At 40.4% G+C, this 24,024-nt stretch overlaps 2 protein-coding genes across 3 annotated transcripts in view; one reads left to right on the forward strand and one right to left on the reverse strand.

The window, feature by feature from the left end:
* LOC146701823 (phosphatidate phosphatase LPIN2-like) lies at positions 1-18,442 on the forward strand. Of its 2 annotated transcripts, none has more exons than XM_085468195.1 (20): positions 1-99; positions 7,697-7,897; positions 9,247-9,342; positions 9,433-9,731; positions 9,820-9,936; positions 10,084-10,207; positions 10,280-10,754; positions 11,363-11,462; positions 11,604-11,791; positions 12,383-12,476; positions 12,570-12,639; positions 12,721-12,804; positions 13,045-13,124; positions 13,640-13,796; positions 14,361-14,509; positions 15,475-15,561; positions 15,647-15,799; positions 16,286-16,400; positions 16,526-16,629; positions 16,731-18,442. In XM_085468195.1, exons 2-20 carry the CDS (start codon positions 7,706-7,708, stop codon positions 16,873-16,875), a joined length of 2,829 nt encoding a protein of 942 aa, XP_085324321.1. In that variant the 5' UTR covers positions 1-99; positions 7,697-7,705; the 3' UTR covers positions 16,876-18,442. The 2 variants fall into 2 exon arrangements, with proteins under 2 accessions (XP_085324321.1, XP_085324320.1); XM_085468194.1 differs by having other exon boundaries at positions 46-99; positions 10,292-10,754.
* emilin2b (elastin microfibril interfacer 2b) overlaps positions 17,637-24,024 on the reverse strand; it is a 13,006-nt gene continuing 6,618 nt past the window's right edge. The window contains exons 5-9 of the mRNA XM_085468193.1: positions 20,136-20,345; positions 20,005-20,058; positions 19,874-19,924; positions 19,677-19,793; positions 17,637-19,134 (exon numbers count right to left, since the gene is read on the reverse strand). Coding sequence (XP_085324319.1) covers positions 18,803-19,134; positions 19,677-19,793; positions 19,874-19,924; positions 20,005-20,058; positions 20,136-20,345 — 764 coding nt within the window. The 3' untranslated portion in view covers positions 17,637-18,802. The remainder of the gene's footprint in view (positions 19,135-19,676; positions 19,794-19,873; positions 19,925-20,004; positions 20,059-20,135; positions 20,346-24,024) is intronic.

Raw genomic sequence — 24,024 nt, forward strand, 5'->3', positions numbered from 1 at the left:
CTCCACTTAGCGGCTGTAGAGGCGGAGAGACTCGGCAAACTGCCGGCGGAGAGGCTGAGTGACGGTGTGTCTCCCTGCGGTGAGCCGGTACTCCAGCAGGTAGGATGATTTAACCGCTCGCTGTCCTCACTGCGCTCATTTAAGAGCTGGGGGAGAATTTAAAGAGGCACAACCTGACTTCCCGAGTTTAAATATTGCCCCGCTGCTGCGGAGTGGTTGAAGGAGACATTTAGCTTGCTTGTATGTAACTAATGAGTCCTGTTTGATTCTGAGTGTCGCTTGTGGACAGTTGATATATCGAGTAGAAGTCAGCCTGTGCAGGATAATGAAGGTTTGTGACGCTAACGCGTTTTGTTAAATTATAATAAGCGCCGGTTTTGTCAGGTTAACCGTCAGCTGTGTCCTTAAACGCCTCATAGGTTTCACTACAGAAATACTAAACTAAAGCTGGGTATTTAGAGTCCAGAATTTGAATGTAATCTACAGGTGCACGGAGCCTACTGCTTGGAGTGACTAAATGTCAAACATAATTATTTACAGCTACTTAAACGTGGGAAATTACTAAATTAAAAACAAACAAACAGTTAAAATCATTATTTAATTGAAATAAAGCCCTATTTGAATTTTCAGCTTCAGAAAGTCAAGTGAAAAACACCCATACAGTGTTGCTATGTTTCTTTTATGAATAGGTGAAAGGTTTTAATGAAAACAGATCTTTAACACGACCTTGGTCAAAACAACACCTGGCTGACTCACAATTACGTTGGACAGTTGGATGTAGTGAGCAGTAGGAACGTGCCAAGACAGGGAAAGCTAGATTTGTCCTAATCTTGTAAACAGGATTAACACCTCTTTAAGTCCTGTCACCCCATACAGAGAGACGGGCCAGGATGAGTCCTGGATGTGTATCCAGCCATTTTTGTAATCAACCAAAAAAGTAAAGCTTTTTATTATATTATTGTGTTATATTTGTATTGTGCCATAAGTTACATCATATTAATACAAATTGATTCCTTTGAATGAGGAAGACGCCCACACAAATGCTGACATTTGAGGCAAAAGCCTGTTGGTCTGCTGACTAATTTGCTGATGAGCTGTTTACCATCGTTACCAGTTAGTTTTTATTTAATTATTTTTGGATTTTTGCTGAAAAAGTTAATCATTATATTTTAATTGACATTTCTGATAAGTGACTCATCATTTAGCATTTATGTTACCAATCCTAAGTATTTTATAGTGTTAGCTGTGTGTTTTTGACTCTTTTGGTGGACAAACATGTGTGGCAACGTGGACATTTTATTAATCAAAATGGGTAATCCCTTATTCACAAGGGATTCCACACTGGGTAGTTTCCATATGTTTGATTTGGGGGATTTGTTTGTTACACATCCTGACACAAGCGATTTATGTCTCATCCCAGAATGGAACCAGAGACCTTTTGCTTGGTTGGTTAATTTGTAAACCTCTGCACTTGATTAATGGTATATTAAATTAAATTAAATTAAAGGTATATTTAAAAAATGATAAAGAGATGAATAAATATGAAAATAATTTAGTTCCAGCCCACCTGGAGGTGTAGATTTTTGTACTTGACATTATTCTTAGCATTTTCGCATGTTAAGACCATTTTATTTTTTTTTTAAATTAAATGTGTATACGTGATTAGTTGTCCTGAATAGTCTTTCTGTTGTTTTTAAATGTCTCCCACTGGCAGAATAGCAGAGGTGTAAAGATTGTGAAACTGTGACTGAAATTGTGTTAATAAAAATATCAGAATGATGCTACTCTGTTTGTGCAAAGACTTCCTGCTAAGTTGAGGTTTTCTTACGTGACATGCGCACACGTGCTGTCTGCTCAAGAGCTGTCTGCCATATTGGATGAGATACGATCACTGGTTGCTAAGGAAATGCGTATTCCTCAACTGGTTGGCAGTGGTTACTGGAGGCGTCTGGCTGTTGCTTTGGTTGCTAGCAAATTGTTATGGTTATGTTTGTTTCTTTGTCTGCAAATACTCTCAAACAACTAGCCCAGTGGTAGCAAAATTTGGAAAAAGTACGACACAGATGAGAAATGGAGAAAGTTCCCCTAGTAGACAAGTTCGTCACTTACATTAAACTATGACCGCAGCAGTACGCTAGCGACCAAACCAATCACAAGGAGCTTTTTGGCCAACTTGTTGGGAAATACAGATTTTTCCCTATCGACAGGTGGTTGCAAGGGAGTCACTAACCAGTCTAACTAACCAGGGCTTGCGTGACTGGAATGTTAGCATTTTCCAAGTGGCTGCCATCAACCTCTGGGAACCATGGTTAGCGAATACAATTTTTCCATCATGACCAGTGGTTGCAAGATGATTGCAGACCAGTCTAGGCCTGTGTGTTCATTTACATATGATTTGGCACGTGCAGTGCTGCTCTCTGAAATCCATTCATTTCTATTGCTTGCGCTGCACAATAATGGTTTCTTGCTGCGCAGTGCCAGCGTGGCGTACTCAGGGATGTGTGGTCAAAGTTTGACCTAGTTCGACTGTACCTTTGCCTGACCAATTAAAAACAAGTCTAGAAGACTATGAAGAAAGCATGTGCGTATCTGAGTTTGGTGAACTTTTTGACACACATTTACGTGGATGGATAGATAGATAGATAGATTGATTTAATACAACACAAACTCTTGTAGAGGATACAAAGTCAAAGAGAGACATGTTTTGAAATGACAAGGACCAGGTGTATCTAGTACACGTAGAGCAGCCGCAAAAAATGACATACAAGCAGAGCGCAGCGGCCAGCGCAACACAAACCGTCCTTCGCTCTAGCTAGCGGTCAGCGCAGCACATGCCCTCTGCCCTCTCGCTCTTTCATGTCTGTAAACACTCTCCTGATGACTTTATGGACTCAATCTCTAGTTTCACATCATAGTGAATAAAATGTTAAGTCCATATTGAAAATTATGTTTTAGTTTTGTTTTTTTGGTTGTATCTGACAAGTTGTTGGGCAACAACTTATCAGTTACAAGCTGAAATGAGTGTACAGTTTCACATCCTCGTTCACCTCTTGCTTGCCACATCTAGTTTTAGAACATATGTGTATTCATAAAGGCACTTTGTAGAACAATAGAGGATGTCCATCTTTTATGCTGTTGGTAGGTATGAAGCAAATCATGAGTTTGGGTAGTTTTTTAATCACCTCCTAGTGGAAAATAAGGCTCCATATTGTTTTTGATTTGTATATTCTTGTTATGTTCTGGATGAATTCAGTTAATTTCAAGTCTGCACACTTTGGCCCCCCAGCTGTACAGAACATCATACCATTCTATCTTTAATGTGGGAACCTATGAGCTAGTCTGCAGCCAAATTCTCTGGGGATATCAGCCAGTATTTTCAGACTTTCAGTGCAGCCTGGGGATATCTGGGCCAAGACTTAACTTTCTGTCTGCAGGGAGAAAGCTTAGAGAAAAACTAATAAAGAGCTAGAGTATGGTGGCCAGTAAAGTAAATTGACAGTTTACCTACATGCAACCAGAGCCTGTTTAAATGTCACTAGGCTTTTGTACTTTTAATACATACCAGAATAATCAAATGTCTTGCCCCATATCTACATTCTGCAAATTCACATGCACATGTCTGTTTATAGAGCTTATGATGTGTGTGACGGAAGTGCTGTGGGAGTTGAACTCATTCTAAATTTGGTCATGTGCATTGCAGATAAAGCAGACGGTGGTCAACAGCACTCAACAGGGAGCTCTGATTGTTGTTTTTGTGTTCTCATCTAGACACTTCTGTTTTGAACACAACACGAGCGTTGCAGTTTTCAGGGTACAGCTTGCTTTGGTTGACAGTAGGACAGGAAGTCACAGGATATTACAGGAACTCTGTGCACACAGTGTAATGCTGTTATCGTATCATTAAACACCACGCAACATTCAGTAACCTTTGTGGTCTTCTCAGCACTGAACACCCAAGTTTGAGATACATTGCTGGTATTCTATATACATTCATGGTTTCCATAGAATGAGTAACGGCTATCTATGTCTTGTGCCAACAGATCAGATTTAGTTTAGTCCATGACCTACATTTGCATTCTTAAATATGAAATATTTGGATGGTGATGTGCTCTGGCACCTGTTGTTCTGCATAGTTTTTCACATTTTGTAGAGTAAATTATTATTCAAACCAAAATCCATTGGATCAAAGTGTTCCCTGAGGGTGTTTTGCACTGCTTGTAGACACATTTCAAGCACAGGTTGTCCGTGACTGGGGGCCTGGTGCTGGATTATGTAAGCGTTTTAGCTAAGGCCTGGGGTAATTTTTCCCTCAGTGCATGTAGAAAGGTCAGAGGAGCTGTGCTGCATGGCACAAACCAGGAGCAGGCTGCTTGAGGAGGACAAGGGGGGTAAAGGAGGAGGGAGCACATGGAGTCCTCAGGAAGGACACCTGTAGAGCAGCGGGACCAGCGTCTGCACCTGAAGTCCCTCTGGACTCTAGTGAGTTGGGGTGCTGCTTTGACTTCTGTCTTACTGAATAGTATGAGCAAAGGTGGACTTTTTCACCTTTACTCATTTTATAATAAGAGTAAAGGTTGGTGTTTGTGTTTTTGTGGTCATTTATTTAAGAAATGCAGGAGAGAAACTGATGGATCTGTGAATGATACTGTGTTTATTTATTGGTCAGTCTGTATATCATTATTTCACTTGACTGTTGAGTCAGTGGAAAGGGAGAGTGAGGAAAATTTGTGTAAGACAACAGAAATGTATTGAATTTTCATTGATAACGAGGAATATTAGAAGGTGAAATTAGATTCTATAGAAAAATTAGTTGATTAAGAAAAGGGATTAAGTTTTCCTTCCTTGCTTTTTCCAGCCAGTTCACTGTGTGATCAGCTTCCCAGTAGGTATCTTATCTAATGTGAATATATCTACTCTTGTAAACCTGCTCCAGTCCTTTAATCCTAACTTCATTTTACTTTCTGCTGCAATCACTAAACATCTTTACGCTATCTTTAGGTTAGGTTCATGATACTGATGAAAAGGTCCTGATGCGCAGAATTAATGGCTGTAGATATGACTGGATCTCCAAAGGACCACATTTTGCGTTTTTATCATTTTCAGCTATTATCAGCAGATTGTAGTTCGCTGAGTATGTTTTTGGTCTAATGTCTAATCGCATTAGAGTTTAATTGGAACACTGGCTGCCGGTCTTAGAGGCTGAATGGTTTCAAAGTCCAAGCAGCTGGTAAGCATCTCGCATCTAGTCTCTTAATTGTTGTCCCAAACACATTTACCATTTAGGCCACACAAATATGAGAACTCCTTATCTGCATGTCATGTTTCCTGTTGCAAACCCATACATTAAAGCATCTGAACTCACATTAAACCGCAGTAATTGTAGGTGCTGAGCAACATGAGAACATATAATGACAATTGTACGACTTCGACTTACGTCCTGAAGGGATGAAATAAGGTTCAGTAAATACAAATTTGAGCTCTGAAAACATGGCCTTTGTTTGCTGTGGTGTTACGAACGTACATGAGAAAAGCAGGAAACCCCAAAACTGCATTAGCCGGAGTAATGACGTAATGTAACCTGGAAGTGTAATGTGATAGCTTGTGTACGAGGGACGCATGAGACAGTTCTGATAAATGTAACCACAACTGATTTTGTCAGTGATCTGAGTCAATGACATTGTATTTTTACATTGTCGTAGTGTTGTGTGTTGTTGTGTAAGAAGTTTCTTTTATTCATTGTTTACTCAATCTAGATTTAAAACTTACACACCGCTTAAAATGTTTAAATCAAAGGCATTAACCCTATTTTACAGTAAATGCAATAAAATAAAATTAGTGTTGAAATCACTGCATATTATTTAAGTTAGAAATATCCTTAAAATGCATTTGGTGGGTTTTTCTGAAGTGACTTTTGTGATTATAAACAGCATAGGCCAGAGTTCACCTTCAAACCTTTTAACCTAATCCACTTGGGTGTGAACTCTCTTTGTCCATATACACATCATGTTTGAGCTACGATGAGTCCATAAATTGTAAATTTTATGCTTTTATTTTAAGCTTTTAAACCATCACAGTACAAGAATTGTGTACTGCAGTGGTGGTAAGTTGCAGTTCTTACTTAGTTGTAATATATCCGACTGTCCACAGTACAGAGTCCTATTACACTGACTGACTTGTGCTTTATTATGCAAGCTAATACAGGGGTTGTGTTCATGGAAGACCTCTACTGAGAAATATCTTATTACATTTGGATTCAGGGATAATGTTGTTGTATGAATACCAGTAGAAAAGGGATCCCGCTGTGTTAACAGTTTACAGTTGACACAGTTTGGACTCGTGCTGCACTGCCTCTGTATTGGGTTATCTTTCAGCACCAGTAGATAGAAAACCATCAGGTCACAAATCAAATTCATCTAATGCAAAAAGGTTTTGCCTCATCTGGCCGTCTCTCCAGCCACAGCAAATGATATTGAATCGTCAGCCGGATGGACTATGTCAATGATCTTTGGGTTGTTTCAAATTAGATTCCCCAAACTTTACCAGCTCATGAGTACCACCTTTTCACATCTTATTATTATTGTTATTCTCTTTCAGAGGTCCTTATTGTAATAAGGGACGCGTTGTAGTGTCCTTTCGACTATTCTTTGAGATTCATAGCACAAAATGAAAACAAAGAACAAAAAAAGAATGATTTTACTTTGCTTAGCTTTGAGTCAGCAGACATGAATGACCTGAAACATTCAGAGAAGATTAATAATATGGCTGTTAATGACATGTCATTATAGCATTGATAAACTCTGGTAGAAATAAAAATGACTGCTTAACCACTGAGTCAAAATACCAGAAATGTTTTTTCTAAAGTGATCTGTGACTAATATAAAATGCATTCCTCATGTCCCCTTCAACAATAAAAGGTGATGAAGCAGACATGAGGATTTAAAGATGAGAGAATAATATAATTATATGTATTTAAGGCTTCAGTGCTGGTGATGATTAGTGAGTATGATGTGCATAAAAAGTACAGAAATGTTAGTAAAAATAAAAAAGTTATGAATATCAATAAAAATACAATTGTGCTACCAGTGTGTAACAATGCATTTTATTTTCATTGTAGCATTTTTTTGAATTCTTAATTAACCTAAATTTGAGGTTTTATCACTCCTTTTTCCTCTAACAAAGTCAGGCTGACATGTCAGACAGGTTTCGCTTGTTTATGTAAAACTGTACATAAAACTATCACAGATTTATTGCTAGCTGTACAAACTGTACAAAGGTCTTTTCTAACTGCTTAGGATTGTTATGTTGTTAACACTCAAACTGGTTACAGAGAGATTAACTAGATGTGACCCAAGTTGGGTCCCATTGATTGTAACTTCTGCTCCTTGTGGACACAGAAACACTTTCAAAAACGTGCTCTCTGGTCAATTCTACATCAGCTGCCTCGGTGCTGTATCTGAGGCACTGATTAAGTCTCGATCGCCTAGGACTCTTTAAGAAAATGGGACAGAGCCACTGTGTTTAGGGACTGGCATGCATTTCCTTTGCAGGCTATTCTGAACAACAGGGGCCTCACGACAGGAACCATGTCCTAGAAAGACACAAAAATGACCTCATGATTTTATTCTGCTGTTAATCCAGACAATATAAGGGGTTGGAAGGTAAAGTGTAAATTAACGAAAGCTATTTTTGCTGACAGGTGAACACCATGAACTATGTGGGGCAGCTGGCAGGCCAGGTGCTGGTGACAGTAAAGGAGCTCTATAAAGGGATCAATCAGGCCACTCTCTCAGGCTGCATTGACGTGATTGTGGTCCGACAGCCCGATGGGACGTTCCAGTGCTCTCCTTTCCACGTCCGCTTTGGAAAACTGGGGGTGCTGCGCTCCAGGGAGAAAGTAGTGAGTGTCTGCTTCAAGTAGAAGTGCACAGGTGTAAAAAATCTGCAAATGTGTGCGGTGAATTTAAATGAAAGCGTGCTTGCTCTGCTCTGAAGGAAATATTTGAACCTAAACATTTCGGTATCCTGGAGCAGATTTTAAAATAAATGTAAAACATGTCTGTTTAAATGTTAACAAAAACGACCATAGAAATGTTTTTAGATAGATCATAGATCATAATGGCTAATTTTATATTATGTGGGGTGTCCAAGGTTGCACAATGAACCTGTGTGTTATCAAGAAGCTGCACAATAGATTTTCTGGTCATCTGACTGCTCTTTGCCTCTCTCTTTCCATCTCAACCACATTATCATCCAATCCACTCTCTGCTTCTAACAAGAGCACACTGCACTCTCTCTATTTATAGCTTCTGTATAGTGGGTAACTGAGGATGGAGACAGAATACATAGACTAAAGCTCAATTCAGCCTCTTATTCCCAGCTGATCGAGCTTCATCCTCTTCAAAAACCTTGTCTTACATATAGAATAAGCCCGTCTGTTGTAGACTTGCAGGAAGGACTGACAGGAACAGGAAGTAGTCTGTGGTTGACTGAAGATGTTTTCACTTACTCTGTAAATCACAGAGAGGTTTAAAACATTTCTTACTACAAACCAAGCAGGAAAAAATAGAACACAGGTGTTAAATGCCCTGCACCGTGTGACAATTTAAAGGTGCTGGGAGTCACTTAATCAGCACAGCTGAGTTTAAAGTAGAAGAGAATTATGAAAAACATTTTTTTCATGGTTTAAAGAACAGGTTATTTCCAGTATTGGAGCAGATCAATGGAAAATTAAAAAATGAAAACCTTTATTTGAGTCCCTGGGTTCCTTCTGGAATTCCATGCATTTGTTTATGAGATCATCAGTGCCTCTGCTGATTCCCTGCACTGAGCACCAATACTTGAAGATGGCTTAAAAATGGAGGCCAATAATCACTAAAATCAGCAGATGACTGGATACCAGGAAAACACAGCTAACATTAACATTAGCAGGAGAAACACAGTTGTTTTTTTCTTTAGTCTGACCAACTTTTGGTGAATGCGTGAAACCGAGCACTTACTGTACTTCACTGAACACACTTGGGTGTTAATACCAATAATTTGGGGGATTTAATGCTGAGAGCCTTTATGGCTTGTTTGTTTTAAATAATGGGCAGAAGTCATGGCGAGTAGTTTTCTCTGTGGCTTAACTCTAAAGCTTCTGTGACGACATACATATTGTGCTTTTCTCATTAGGGTTTGGTAAAAAAATCTGAGGCCATCTGAGGAGAACAGAGTTTAAGCATCTTTTGAAATGTTGTTTGACTGCAGATTGATATAGAGATCAATGGAGAACCTGTGGAGCTACACATGAAGCTTGGAGACAATGGAGAGGCCTTCTTTGTCCAGGAGACGGAGCAGAATAATGTGAATTTTACCCACATAATATGAATAAAATTGAGCTGAATTATCTATCGTTGCTCTTTGTACATGTATTTATTTTTTTCTCTGAAACAGGAGATTGTTCCAGCCCATTTGGTGACCTCACCTATCCCTACAGAAGAGCCTCTGTTCAGGAGCAGAGAATCCAGATGTGGGGGAACAACAGCAGAGACCAGCCAGCCCCTCAGTCTGGAAGAGCCAGTCTCTGTAAACCTCCACCCCTGCTCCAATTCAGCTGGTAAAAAGAAGAAGAGACGCAGGAGAAAGCACAAAGCTGAGCCACGTAAGGAGGAGCAAACGACGGCGTCTGCAGCCGGGGAGCTGGAGCTGTGTGATCTCAGTTCAGATGAAGAGCAAAATGCACAGAGTGGACGGTGAGGAGACATGTTTACTCTGAAAATTGAAATTTTGACCTGTTCTTCAATGTAACTGAATTATTCATTTGTTGTTTCCTGTCCTCAGAGCATCTTCACTGTCTGCAATGAAGGAAAATATGGACCACAGACAGCATTCCCCACTCACCGCCCTTGAATGGGACAGCTACCCATTCTCTGATGGCGACTGGTCGCCCTGCACTACGTATGGCCTTTTCTGTTTCGTCCATTCAGATGTTTACAGAGTTCCTACAAGCAGAAAGATCAAACACTTACACATTAAATCAGACTGGGCTGAATAAAACAAATTATTCCTACAGCATCATTAGAGCTTTTATTTTTCTTATATCAGGGAGGTGCCTGAGCCCATGTCACCGAAGAGTGACTCGGAGCTGATGGTGAAGCCGTCAGAGAGCATGCTCAGGACTGAGTCGCACATGCAGTGGACCTGGGGGGAATTTCCAGAATCTACCAGGGTAAGAGTCTAAAACTTGGACTAGTGCTAGTTCATATCATTCAGAATTCGAAAAGCTATTTATTGTGTTCAGGTCAACAAAAAGGAAAAATGGGAGCCAAAGACTTTGACCATCACTCCCTCAGAGAACACACACTTCAGGGTTATTTTGAGCTCTGAAGCCATGGAGGAAGAGTCCAGAGGAGGACGGGGAACAACAGATCCCGTTTGCAGTATTGTAAAACCTGAGCCCCGAACCATCAAACCTGATGAATGTAGCTGCAAAGCGCAGCCCCCTGCTGCTTCATCACATGGTGCAAACAATACAGAACCCAAGCCAGACCTTTCAAGTTTGATATCGAGCAGCTTTACACCAGAGCCCTGCCCAAGCAATGCTGACCTCAGTGCAAAAAATGCAAGCAAGGCCAGGTGGACATCTTCATCTCCCAGCCGCCAGGACAGCAGCTCGACTGCCAGCGCAGGTAGTAACCAGACCGGAGACTCTGCAGCTGTTTGTCCTGATCCAAGTGCCAATTCAAAAGCCACCGACTCACCCATCAAGAGAAGGGGTAACACTTTTACCTTAATCTGAAAATGTCATATATACTAAAGGAATTTGTTTAAACCTACAGATTTAATATAGAAAAGTTTAAACAAATCATTAGCAGGAGAAAGCTTTCCTGCAATTTCTGATGCAGAAGCATGTCTTCTTAGAAGTGTGGGAGAATTGTTTAGATGAGGAGGAGGGAGGCTTTGAATCTTTCATTTCATTTTATTACAAAGAGAGGTCCTCCCTTACTTGGTCCCCCCCTGGCACAGTATAATATTAATCACAAGGATAAGAAAAGACTACAAAAAGAGACCCAGCAGTTCCCTGTTTTTGAGAGAAGAGCTACTAATAAACTGTTAAATCGGTCCCTGAAAATGTAAAGCAAATATCATAAGAAACAATCCATAAAAATAAGTCCAAGATGAGAAAAAGTTGAGAATTTTTCAGAGACACTCTTTCTGACTTGAACCCATTCAGAGTATGTGAATGCTGACAGGAAGGATGTGGTTTCTGTTCCGGCCTGAGTTCATACTCTGTCTGGGGCTGCATTTTGTACGCGAAAGTGAAGTGAAAAAAAAAAAGTCAGCAATTTCAAAGAAGTCAACCCTTTGTTTTCATTTCACAAAGTTGTGAGGAAGAGGAGCCAACATCAGGGACCAGAAGATATTTACCTGGAAGACCTCACCGCACTCGAGCCTGACGTTGCTGCCCGGTACTTCCCAAAAAGGTACATACCTGGAAACCCTTTCAGCTACCCTGTTCTGTCCTGCACCCTTAGACATGGTGAAATAAACACTGTATACTTTTGAAACACAAATATGAAAACTACTTTCTGATTTTAGTGTCTAAACCTGCACTCTTGTTTCAGTGAGTCAGAACAGGTCAATAAACACTGGGTGGAGACAGGACAACGCTCTGGATCCCAGTCACCCCAGTCAGTGGGGAGTGCAGCAGCAGACAGTGGCACTGAGTGTCTGTCTGACTCTGCTGGAGACCTGCCTGATGTCACACTGTCACTGTGTGGAGGTGTCGGTGAGAACTCGGAGATCTCTAAAGGTAGCTGTAGCTTTCCCTCCCTGGAAGTCTGACTCTGACACCTTGTGCTTGTGCCCTCTGGATTACGTGCTGGATCTCTGCCAGTGTGTCATTTTCACTTTGGGGAGGTTGAAGGCAGGCAAATCTGGTGTGTAGGGCAGGCCGGCACCCAATGACATGCACCGTCACTCTAAATGTTGTCAAGATGTTACAGTAGAACTCCTTTAGCAGGAATAACCGTCTCACCCTGAAGGACAAAGTCATTGTACGCAGCCGTGAATGTCGAAAAACAGCGAGCATGCTCCTGGTTGCACTTGTTACCTGTTGACCTGCCTTTAGCCTCTTGAGCTAAAAATTGAAGGTTTATAGCCAAGGACACATGTTTAACACAGAAGTTTATGTTTGAGGAAAATGCAGATGTGCAAGAGGTCAAACTTTAATTTTCCATATCAGTTATTAAACTTGTGCGAAACAAATAAAGCTTTGAATTATTTTGAAAAGAAAAGCAGGGTATATATGTTTTTCACTTACAGCTCCTCTGCAATATTAGTTTGCAGTATGGGTTGGCATCTTTATTTTTAGTGTGGCTCACGATGCTCTCTTTTCTTCCAGAAAAATTCATGGAGCACATCATAACCTACAATGACTTTGCAGAGAATCCAGCAATTATTGATAATCCTAATTTGGTGGTCAGAATTGCAAACAGGTGAGTCCTCCTGCTAACCAACAGGTGCACTGTTTCATCAATGTTTTTTATAATCTTTGGAACATCCAGGTGTTATACCACCTCATATTTCAGGTATTATAACTGGACACTGGCAGCACCATTGATACTCAGTATGCAAGCTTTCCAGAAGAACCTGCCAAAGGTATCCTTTAGTGTAAAGTCTTAAGATTTATCTGCTTACATCTGCACACTTATACATATGCTTCTGTTGTTTGACTGACAGGCTACAGAGGAGGCCTGGGTGAAGGAGAAAATGCCAAAAAAGTCGGGACGCTGGTGGTTCTGGAGAAAGAGCAGCGTGAAGCAGGTGTGTTTCTATGAAATTAATAACTTACTTTTTATGTAACACTCCTATTTTCGAGTGTAGCGGGCAGTAATCAGTAGCTTTGAATTGTAAATGACGTGAGTTAGATGAGAAACAGGTTACCTAAATGCATCAGTAACCATTACATCACTCACTGCTTTGCATCATTATGTAAAGACTCTTCACTACCTTATGAAACAAACTTTTACTGCACTTTGTTTTTTTTGTTTTTTTTCTATTTAGTTATCATCAGAGACCAAGTTAGAGAGACAGGAGTCTCTGACCACAGAGAGCCCTTCCCTCCACCAGGCCCCAGAAACACAGTGAGTCAGCAACAAAGCTCTGGCTTCCTCACAACACTACAGTCACACATCAGGACGAGCAGTGTTGGGTAAACATGTCCCACAGAGGGTGGATTAGCATGTTAGTCAGCATGCAGTGCTGTCATTACATAACTCTAAATCAGTACGAGTCCAGGAACCAAACAAAAAACAGTTTAAACATTAGTTTGAACTAGCAGATTCTATCTTTAACTATTGTAGAAATCATTGAAAGTGCTTTCAGTTTCAGTGTAAACTGTGTCAAGGGCAAATGAATACTTTAAGTAAATGAATTAGCAGGTCTGCTGCCCTCTTTTGACTATAAATGATGCTGCAAGGTGGAGTTTCGTTCCCTGAAAGATATTTGATATAGCATAAATATGTCACTGAATTGTCCTGCTATTGTGCCTATTTTGACGTTGCTTCACAATGACTTAACTCTTTTCTGGGCCAAGGCCCATTTTCTTTACTCTTGACACCATTTGCTGGTCTTCTTCAGGCTGTACTCTCCTCTACAGGCAGAAAGCTTCAGAGTGGTCCAGCGATGATGAGACTAAAGAGCTGAATGCTGCGGCTCCTGCTTTAACACCTACTGAGCGCGCGCAGACGGAAAATCAAGCACCACAACCGTGTCACTCTTACAAGAAATCCCTCCGCCTTTCGTCCGATCAGATAGTAAGACCTCGCACCGCTGAGTGATTAACTGGGAAAAACTACAAGCAGACTCATTTGAGTCGTTTAATTTCTGTTTCTGTGAAGTGCAGAGAAAAGCCCTAGATTAGATATTTTATTTATTTTGTTTACAAAACATCCCATCATTGACTCAATGCAGCTTTGAGCTACAGAACAGAGTTTTCTATGTTTATGCAAACTGTAGTAAAATCTTATCAAGATGATTTGTAAAATGTTAGAACACAAGCACAGGCATTCATGCAGAAAGTGACAGAGATAGCACACACATATATAAACATGCTGATAAGTGAGAATGTGAACAATAAGGGGGGGAGCCTTAAATTACATTTAAGTTTATGGTCTCTATTAGGTAAATGAAATGCTAAGATTTAGTGGCCACAATAGCAGGATGTTAAATGAACAAATGTATTATATCCAGCATTCTTATCAAGCTCAGTTACTCATGTAGTGGAAGGTATCTTATATTGCAAGTAATACTTCACTTTCACACTTTTTGGTGTAGTATTTGTGTTTAAAAGAAAACTTTAATCATTGTGTCTCTTACAGGCCAGCCTGAAGTTAAGAGAGGGGCCAAATGATATGACCTTTAGCATAACCACTCAGTACCAGGGAACGTGTCGCTGTGCAGGGACCATCTACCTGTGGAACTGGGACGACAAGGTCATCATTTCTGACATCGATGGGACCATCACCAAGTATGGGGAATAAGTATACTGAAATAAATACTTTGTATTGTCTTTATTTCATGAGATTTCAGAGTGTTTTGAGTCTTATATGCTTTACGGCATATAGTAGAGTGCACAGGGCAAAATATTTATCAGCAACGGCATGCTAAGAGGGTACTAATTTGCCTTTCTGCACAGTCAGAACTGCAGTTTCTCTGCTCAGACTTTAGAGGTCAATAGACAAGCCTGTGGAGTTCATATTGCTAAGCACAAACCTTGTCACTTGGACCAGTAAAAGACATGGAGGCAAGAGTTCTGTTTATTTGGTGCTATAGATGCATAAATGCTAAAAACGGGCCATTTTAGCCCATTATGAGGTGGTTGCTATGCATCAGGATGACACCATTATATATGATATAGATGAGAACCTCCAGGGGCCAAAGATGTACCTGTGTGCCAAGTTTGGAGGAGTTTGTGGACAAACAAACAGATTTTGTGTATCATTGTAGTATTTAAACACTTTCCTAACATGCTTGTCTCAATCTCTAGTTTAATATCTAAATAAAGAAGTTCATTTAGTGCCAGTTAGTGTAAAATAGATGATAAAATTGTGTTTTCTTTACCTATTTAATTTGTTGTTGATCAATCGCTACTCAGGGTGCAGTGTCATCAGGCTCACTACACTTTTGTGACTTGTGGTCTTTTAAATACAGTCTGAAGTAATAAGCACTATTTTAACCAATTTTAAAGGTGAATATGCTCTCTGAGCTTTAATGTCTCATTTTAATTAATCACAGATGTTTTACTTGTATTGGCATTTAAATTTTTTATACTTGAGTGTACAGGTTGGAGTGTTATGATGGTAAACTTCTCTAATTTGTTTTGTTTGATAATACGCAGCATCCAGTCATCAAATATGGATCTGCAGTATCTATTCCACTCATCATTTTTATGCTCAGCTCTGTTATAGTATTTTACATCTACTTTCCCCACAGATCAGATGTGTTTGGTCAGATTCTACCTCAGCTTGGTAAAGACTGGACCCACCAGGGAATTGCTAAGCTTTACCACTCAGTGCATGAGTAAGAAACAGTAACAGTTTCCATGACTACACTCTGTTAGGCCACAAAGACGTCAACAAGTAACATGAACATCTTTCCACTGCAGGAATGGCTACAAGTTCCTGTACTGCTCGGCTCGAGCCATCGGCATGGCTGACATGACTCGAGGGTATTTGCACTGGGTGAACGACAGAGGGACTCTGCTGCCTCAGGGACCCCTCCTCCTCTCCCCAAGCAGCCTCTTCTCAGCCTTCCACAGGTAAGAAAATAATAACCTTCCTTGTCTTATGTACTGCTTGTTCCAGTCAACAGCGCTATTTGAATAGCTGAGAATGAATACATGATTTAAGATGCACAAATAAATGTTTGTGCTTCCCAAGAGAATAACAGTGACTGTAAAACAGAGTTATAGAGGAAGCCTTTTATCACAATGCAAATTACAATCATTTTGCTTTTTCTTTTCCTTTAATGAAATGTTATTTTAGCTCCAGTCACACGTTCTCACACTGTGGAGCAGCTGATGACCAGAAACTTGAAAAAACAAAACCTGCAAATATTATCTTTAGCCTGCATCATTAAAATGAAAAGTTTAACTCCTGTCGGTGTCGTGCATTGTGGCTGCTCATTAGATGATTCAGTCATTCAGTGAGTTTGAAAGTCATGAAAAATGAGCTCAGTTAAAAGAAGGACACTCCAGCAGCAGAAGGACTGAGGTTGATTCTTTAATTCTTTCTTTTCTTGTTAGAGAAATCATTGAAAAGAAGCCTGAGAAGTTCAAAATCGAATGCCTCACAGACATCAAGAACTTGTTCTTCCCAAACACACACCCCTTCTATGCTGCCTTTGGAAACAGAGAAAGCGTGAGTTTCTCAATTTTGTCCCTGTGCTGTTAGTACTTTTGAGGTTTTTCTCTTTGAGATCTGACTGAATTCTTATGATAAATGAATGAAATTATACTTTTTCTCATTTTGCTTTTGTATACAAGGATGTGTTTGCCTATAAGAAAGTGGGCGTTCCTGCGTGCCGAATATTCACAGTGAATCCCAAGGGGGAGCTGATCCTCGAACAAGCCAAAGGCAATAAAACATCGTAAGTAGGCGACCCATCCCTGGAGTCAGTTTGTGTCTGCCAGCTGTTTCTCTCAGACAGACGGTCATTGTTTTCACTGCTGCTGTCTTGTTTTTTGGCAGATACAGCCGGTTGAGTGAGCTGGTGGAACATGTTTTCCCTCTGCGGAGTACACAACACAACGCAACCTTCAGCTGCCCAGAGTTCAGCTCCTTCTCTTACTGGAGAGAGCCCATCGCTGAGGTGTGCCTCGAGGAGCTGCTTTAACTTGGACTACCAGACCCCCGAACACTTTAACTCTGGTTATTTTGTTGACTCTGCAAAGGCTTAATGCCAGTTACGTTCACATGTCCGAGAGCTTTGTAGACCACTAAGACAGTTTGGAGTATTGATTCACTCCATATTGCAAATATATTTCCTTCATGCGCCTCGTTATTTAAACTTCACAGAAAAAAAACTTTATCTGAAGGCTTTTGCAAAGTTTTCCTTACAGGAGCAGAAGTTTCTTAAGGACTTGTATAGACAGTGGAGCTATAACAGTTGGTGTGATCAGGTTGTGCGTCATACGAAGCGTGATCACAAAGTCCTGTGACTTCATGCAGTTTTAAAAAAACTGCACCTTATCTAAATTTGGACAATTTCCCATTCAAGGTCGTCTCCTTGTGCACCTCTGGTCTACTTCCAGCACTGCTGCAGTTTTATTTCACACTTTTTTTTTGACTATTTACACTTTTGTGTTTTACAAGTTTAACCAAAACTTCGGTGTTGATGGTCGTCAGTGGTGTAAGAGCTCGGTGTCTGGGTACGAGACTTTTTTTTTCTTTTTTTTTTTCCCCCACGTTGTTATTGTATTTTGTACCTTGATTTTCTTTCCTCGGGATCAGACTGTCACTGTGGACTGAAGCACGGTTGTGTGCTGGCACGCAGCAGATTTTAGCTAAACCAACACAACCGATTCTGACCATATTGCAAGTTTTTCCTGAGAATGAAAATTTTACGTTAAAGATTTAGTATTTTTGACAAACTGGAGCACATTTAGGGCACATTGAAGGCACACAAGTACAAATGAAAAGGACAGTGTTATGAAACCATCAGCAATGCTGGAAGTAGTTTAGCAAACCCAAGAAGACTACATATGAAGGGAAATCACAAATGTAAACTGGGTATGATTTGAATATTTTGTACGGGTGAGTCATGGAGTTATATTTGCAAATTTTAGTGGTGTATGCAGAACGGCTGCGTAAGCATCCTTTTGCCGCCTTATTTTGTTTATAACAATCTTATTTAATGTGTAGTTTTAAAAAGCTGAAGGATTTTGCATTAATATGCTAAGAAGAAAATTGTGAAATGATTTGCTTGGGGTTTAACTGTATTACTGTGATTTTAAAAAATGCTGCTACTAGAAAATCATTTTATTATTTTCACTTCATTTTTAATTTTTTACTGATGTTTTGGCAGACGTTACTGTCAGTAAAATTTGTTGCACTCTTTCTATGAAAGTAATACACTTTGTGTGAAGAGAACACAGTAATTTTTTTTTTTTTTTAGTTTTAAGGTAATTTTCCATTTAGAGTAAGGAAAGTTTCTGCTGCTTTGAGTTCTTTTCTGTAGATCGCTGTGATTACTTTGTGTTGATGTAACAGCGCGAGCACAAAGAATGACCAAATTTCTGATGAATACATGATACAAAAGCAGAAATGTAATTTTTTAAGGTGTCAAAATGCAGATTTGCTGTACATAACTAATGCATAGTAGTATATTTAAAGTATGTATAGGACTGAAACAGTTAAAACATGTTGGATGATGCATTAATAAAAGACTTTATTTAAAGGATGATCGAGACTTATTTTATACATTTAGCATGTGTGTCTCTGTTACCTCAAAGTCGTGGGGGATGCTAAGAGTAGGGGGGGAAAAAAGTAACTTAGTGGTTTACTTGATTACTCTGTGAATGTGAGGAAACGTCCACTGCTACACACTAGCATGCTCAAGCAAATATTTGAGAACTATGTTAAAATTTTACAATAAAAATGCAGTGTAAACTATATATTAATACTCATGAAGTGAAATCATCTCAGTTATTTGGAGATCAAATTATATTATAGCTATAACATCACAATGAGCTCGAGTATGTCATCAGTAATGTGCACCACACTTCACTCTAAGGTGTCGGTTGTCTCTGAAAGCAGAGGAACTACCGCTTTGATGTGCTGGGGTAGAGAAGCGCAGCGCTGAAAGATGACACGACCTCAGATGAGGCTGAGACAGCGAGCTTTCCAGCTTTTAAGACGAGTCGTACTTGGTCTCCTCGCCTCAGTGAAAGAATCAGGCTCGCTGATGTTGAACTGGTGCAGTTACAGAGTTCGTGTGAATGCAGAGCTGTGACACCAGACATGAAACCAGCAGAGTTCAGCCTCTGGATGCTGCGACTAGACACAAATAGGACTGCGTCAACCTTCTCTCCTTGCTCGGGTGTCAGCACAGCGGTCACCAGATAACGGCCATCCATCGGAGCTGTGAAGATGCCTGAGAACACATAACGATGCAGTTAGTTGAGATTCTTACCAAACACAGTGGCACAAACTGCAATATTTATGCAACTATTTAATCGATTTGGTTTACATTTTGTAAAGTTACTGAGCTCCAGAGGATTCAGACTAATAATCTTGGCTTTTCCTGTAGCAAGATTATTTTCAGCAACTTCCAGCCCAGTTTCATTTCATAATAATAACTTTTTTGACTTGCTTCTTACCTCAAAGTGTGTTTAACACTAGAACTACATTACTTAAAAAGTTATCAAAGAGCCAACACACTTGGCTCAACACTGCTTTGCCACAAGCAGTTGCTGTGCATCACGACCACTGTATGTGCTGCAACAATAGCTAATTGAGAATTAAACTGGGAATTTTAATCTAGTCTAATTATTTAAAGTGTCTCCGGTGCAATTGGGTCATTTATAGTTTGAGCTTAAACAATTTATCAATGAAAAATTGAAATCAACAAACAAAAAAAACAACTGATTTATAAATGCAGAGGAAAATGTGGGGTAAGACTAAAATAACAGATACCTGTCTGAGGGTCGTAATGTCCACCATCATTGACCAGCACCTCGTTGAATCGGATGATACCGACAACTCCTTGAAACGGTGGAAGAGTCAGACCAGCTGAGAATGACACTTTCTCCCCTGAATACAGGAAAGGAAACATCACAGGCTGCCAAACATGACGATAGCAGAGGCAGGAATTTGAATAATCAAAGTCTGACCTGAAGCCATGACACGTTTCAGAGGAGGGGGTCTGAGAGGCATGCTCACATCTGTTGATCAAATAAAAACAGCTTCATTCACTCTTCCTGCGCTCGGCTGTAATGCAGGACATTTAAAAAGGAACACTTACCTGAGCTCACATGAGTTCTGGTCTGGAGGATGTCGGTGGGTTTTTGTGGGGATGCTACGAAATAAAACAAAAACATAAGTTGCGCGAAACAATGTTGTGTACTGCATGTACGGTTGTGGTTGTGTCTCCACCTGGAGCTCCAGCAAAACCCTGAACAGCCATCATGATCCCATCTGTTCCTTTGGGCAACTTGGATGAAGTCATCTCTCCGGGGGGTCCCGCCTCTCCGGTTTCCATCACAGGCAGCTCCGAGAGTGAGGTATTCATGGGGCCAGCAAATACCTTGGGCCCTTTACTTGACCCCTGGGGCTGTCTTGTGTCAAACACTCTAACCGGAGCACCTGAATAGAATAGATATGGAGTGAGGGTTGGGAAAAGGCTAAAGGTCGGTGAAAAACACATGTCTGGAGGGCAGATGCTTTAAGAGACGATACACAACCAGCTGATTTGTTAAACATCATGCCTATAACTCAGTGGCACATTCTTGCAGTCATCTTTCTAATATTACATTTGATGCTACTTTATCTTAACTCATTCACTGCCATTGACGTCTATAGCCGTCAATTGCAGTGAATGAGTCAATGGGTTTAACTCATTCACTGCCAATGGCTGGCAGTGAATGAGTTAAGAAACACCTTAATTCTTCATGGCACATTTTAAGCAAGGTGCTGGTATCTTTCCTCAGATTTTGGTCCTTGTTAAACATGACAGCACTGAGCAGTTGCTGCAGATTTGCCAGCTGCACATCCATGATGTGAATTTCCTGTTTCAGGACATCCCAAATGTGCTCTGCTGGGTTGACATCTGGTGACTGTAGAGGGCATTTGTGTGCCTAGAACTCCTTGTCATGTTCAAGAAATCGCTTTGGGATTTGATGTTGTTTTATCCTCCTGAAAGCAGACATCAGAAGATGGAAACCATGTATTCATAAAGGGATGGAGAGGTTCACCATTACACCACCATCACCAACCTGCACTGTAGCTATAAGGCAGGATGGTTCATGCTGTTTATGCAAGGTTATGACCCTAACATCTGAATGCTGCAGCAGAAATGGAGATTCATCAGATCGGAAAACACTGTTCCAGTTTTGTTGAGCCTGTGTCGACTGTAGCTTCGGCTTCCTGTTCTTATCTGACAGAAGTAGCAGCCAGAGTGGTCTTCTGCTTCTGTAGCACATCTGCTTCAAGAATCAATGTCTTGTATATTCAGAGATGCTCTTCTGCATACCTTCGTTGTAATGAGTGGTTATTTGAGTTATTATTTCCTTCCTGTCAGCTTGAAGCACTCTGGCTACTCTCCTCTGACATCAACAAGACACTTTCACCCAGAGAACTGCTGCTAAGTTTTTTCTTTTTCTGACCATTTTCTTTAAGTCTTAGAGAGCAGATCAGCAGTTTCTGAAATATTCAGACGAGCCTGTCTGGCACCTACAACCATCCCATTCAGAGACACATTCTGATGCTGGGTTTGAACTTCAGCAGGCAATCTTCATCATGCCTGCATGCCTAAAAACAATGAGTTGGTCCAGTGTGATTAGATAGTTGGATTGATCAGATAAACAGGTGTTCCTAATAAAGTGTCCAGTGAGTATAGCATGTCTGTGAACAAAAATCTGCTATAATAAGATGATTAACACCTCCTGATATAAAACCGGTTATAATTTTCAGATGGTATAATTTTTATACCATCTAATATAAAAGCTACATCTACTGCTATATGTACATGCACATAAAATACAGAAATGTGACTGATGCATTATAAGCAATCCTGCACACTGATGAAGTGGCAACTTCTGGGCCTAAAAACTAATCCAACACAAAGTGCCAAAACTGCAGTATCTACACTTGAGGCTGACTCCATAAGCAAGTCAATTGCCAAGTTTTTGGTAGGTTTAGAAAACCAATCGTTACTTAGCCTTATGTAGCAAAAGTTGGGATACTTTACGAGGGAAGAAAGTCATGATGGGTGGAATCTGTAGGCTGCAACTGCAAATCATCAGCGTAATTTTTGTAGTACCCCCTCCCAAAGCCACTGAGAACAGCAGTTTCAACTTTGGGCCAAGCAATGCTGTGGTGCTGTGCTGGTGTCAGTTTTTTTTGGAAGCAGTGCTTTTAGATTCCCATGTTAAAATGTCCAACTTTACCACAGAAGGAAATATATTTATAATCTGATACAAAAGAGAGAATGGCTTTGTTATTGCTAATTTTCTTGCTCGTGACAACTGAAGGCAGGGCGTATTTTTGTAAAACGCAACTGCTTAACTATGAGGGTAAAAGTTGCACGATTAAGGGCGTGGATGCTCTGAGTGGCAGGCCAGTGCTGCCAGCTGTCAGCTACATGTTGTACCAACAAATCTGAGTTATTGAACTGAACCTCTCAACTATATTTCTGGTACTGGTGCTTACTGGAAGAATGCTTAAGTGTTTGAGTGCCTAATGAGAAATGTCTGCACACCTGAAAGAACAGTAGGTGATTCAGAAGAAAGCAAACTTTACAAAAACAATTAAACATGATCCTGCCCACCTGTATTCTTGACAAAGGTCGAACAGGCGAAAGCGTTGCAGTCTGATGAATGTGCCAGTTTTATCTGAAGCAAGAAGACATGCCTGCTGTTTAACTAATTGGTGTGTGTCATCTGGCTTCAGATGAAGCTGATAAAGCATAGCAATACAATTTATGCTGTGCTCTCTAATATCTCTCTCTAATATATCTCTTTTTGCCTATGGGAAGCATGTATATTGTAAATAGAGTTCACAAACCAAAGGGTGAGTACGCCAACCCTTTTTTCGATAGTTGCCAATGGTTGAGTGCAGAGATCAGGAGTTTGGATGGCAGTAAACTTTATAAAGCATATTGAAAGTACACGGTAAGATGCTCCTGGTTGTGCTTCCACCATATGGGTTTCACATTAAGCAACACTAAAGTGTGTTTCCAGCAGTAACGCCTGACAGTCCATAGAAATGTTAAACATTGTTTATTCAGTTTTTTGACTTCCAAGAAACCTGCAGTTGTTTTCATGATTAAAGTACGGCTACTGCTGAACCCTCATTAACAGGCTAGCAGCGAGTGATTATCTGAGCTTGTTATTAAAGAAATTAGCAGAGAAAAAAAGAAAAAAAAAAAAGACTAATACCCCATTATCCATCATTTACCAAAACCACACATCTTGGTGCATTCACTAACCTACAGGTGAGGTGAACCGTTGGTGTTTATCATCTAGTGATCTTTCCAGCTTCAGGCACATTACTCATTATTGTTACTCTTTGGTCTACAACATCTAAGTTGCTCTACCAAAAAGGAAAACCAGCACATAAAAGACATACCAGCAGCATACCAAGATACGGCCACATGTTCAATCGCCACACAGCTTATCCCCTCACCCCGGGGAAAAGGATCGTTCACTGCAGAAGCCAGAGAAATCTGCTTGTTAAACGCAACATGTGCAGAGAGACCAGCCCGTGGCAGTAAAACAGCACAGGGGGTGTGTGTCTGTGAATGTGCACTGTTTCACTGGTCTGTGTTTCTTGGTCTTGTCGCTCCTCGTACAGGGCGAGGTAGATTCTCTGGAGAGTCATGTTTGATCTGAGGGACTGTAAAGCGTTTTCAGACGCAGTGTTACAAGGATAAAAGACGCGAACAAAGGATGTATGCCTGCACACGAAAATGCTTGTCCTGATGAAAGAGATTAGCTGTAAACAAATGCAGCTTGATCTACCATCCACCACAGATTTTCATTCCTCCACCAAAGCAGCATGGGAAATCCTCCCTCTGCTGTTATTCCCTTAACCGCCTGATCCAGGCTTCAACAGCCCCTTGTGTCTCAAGAACTGCCACTTTCCACATTACATACCGCATTGTAATAACTGCAATCTGGTGCATATTGACTTTATGACTCACCAAAAACACATTAAGCTCTTAAGGATATGATTTAGAAATCAATAAATCCAGCCTAAGAATTTCATGCTGAAAGTACCCAAAAAAAGGGTTGTTGCACAACATTTCTGTCGGAAATAATGTCAC

Source organism: Copadichromis virginalis, linkage group LG9 (assembly GCF_057382275.1).
Source record: "Copadichromis virginalis isolate Kocher_CV1m ecotype Utaka linkage group LG9, C_Virginalis_male_GT1.1, whole genome shotgun sequence".
Classification (NCBI taxonomy): domain Eukaryota; kingdom Metazoa; phylum Chordata; class Actinopteri; order Cichliformes; family Cichlidae; genus Copadichromis; species Copadichromis virginalis.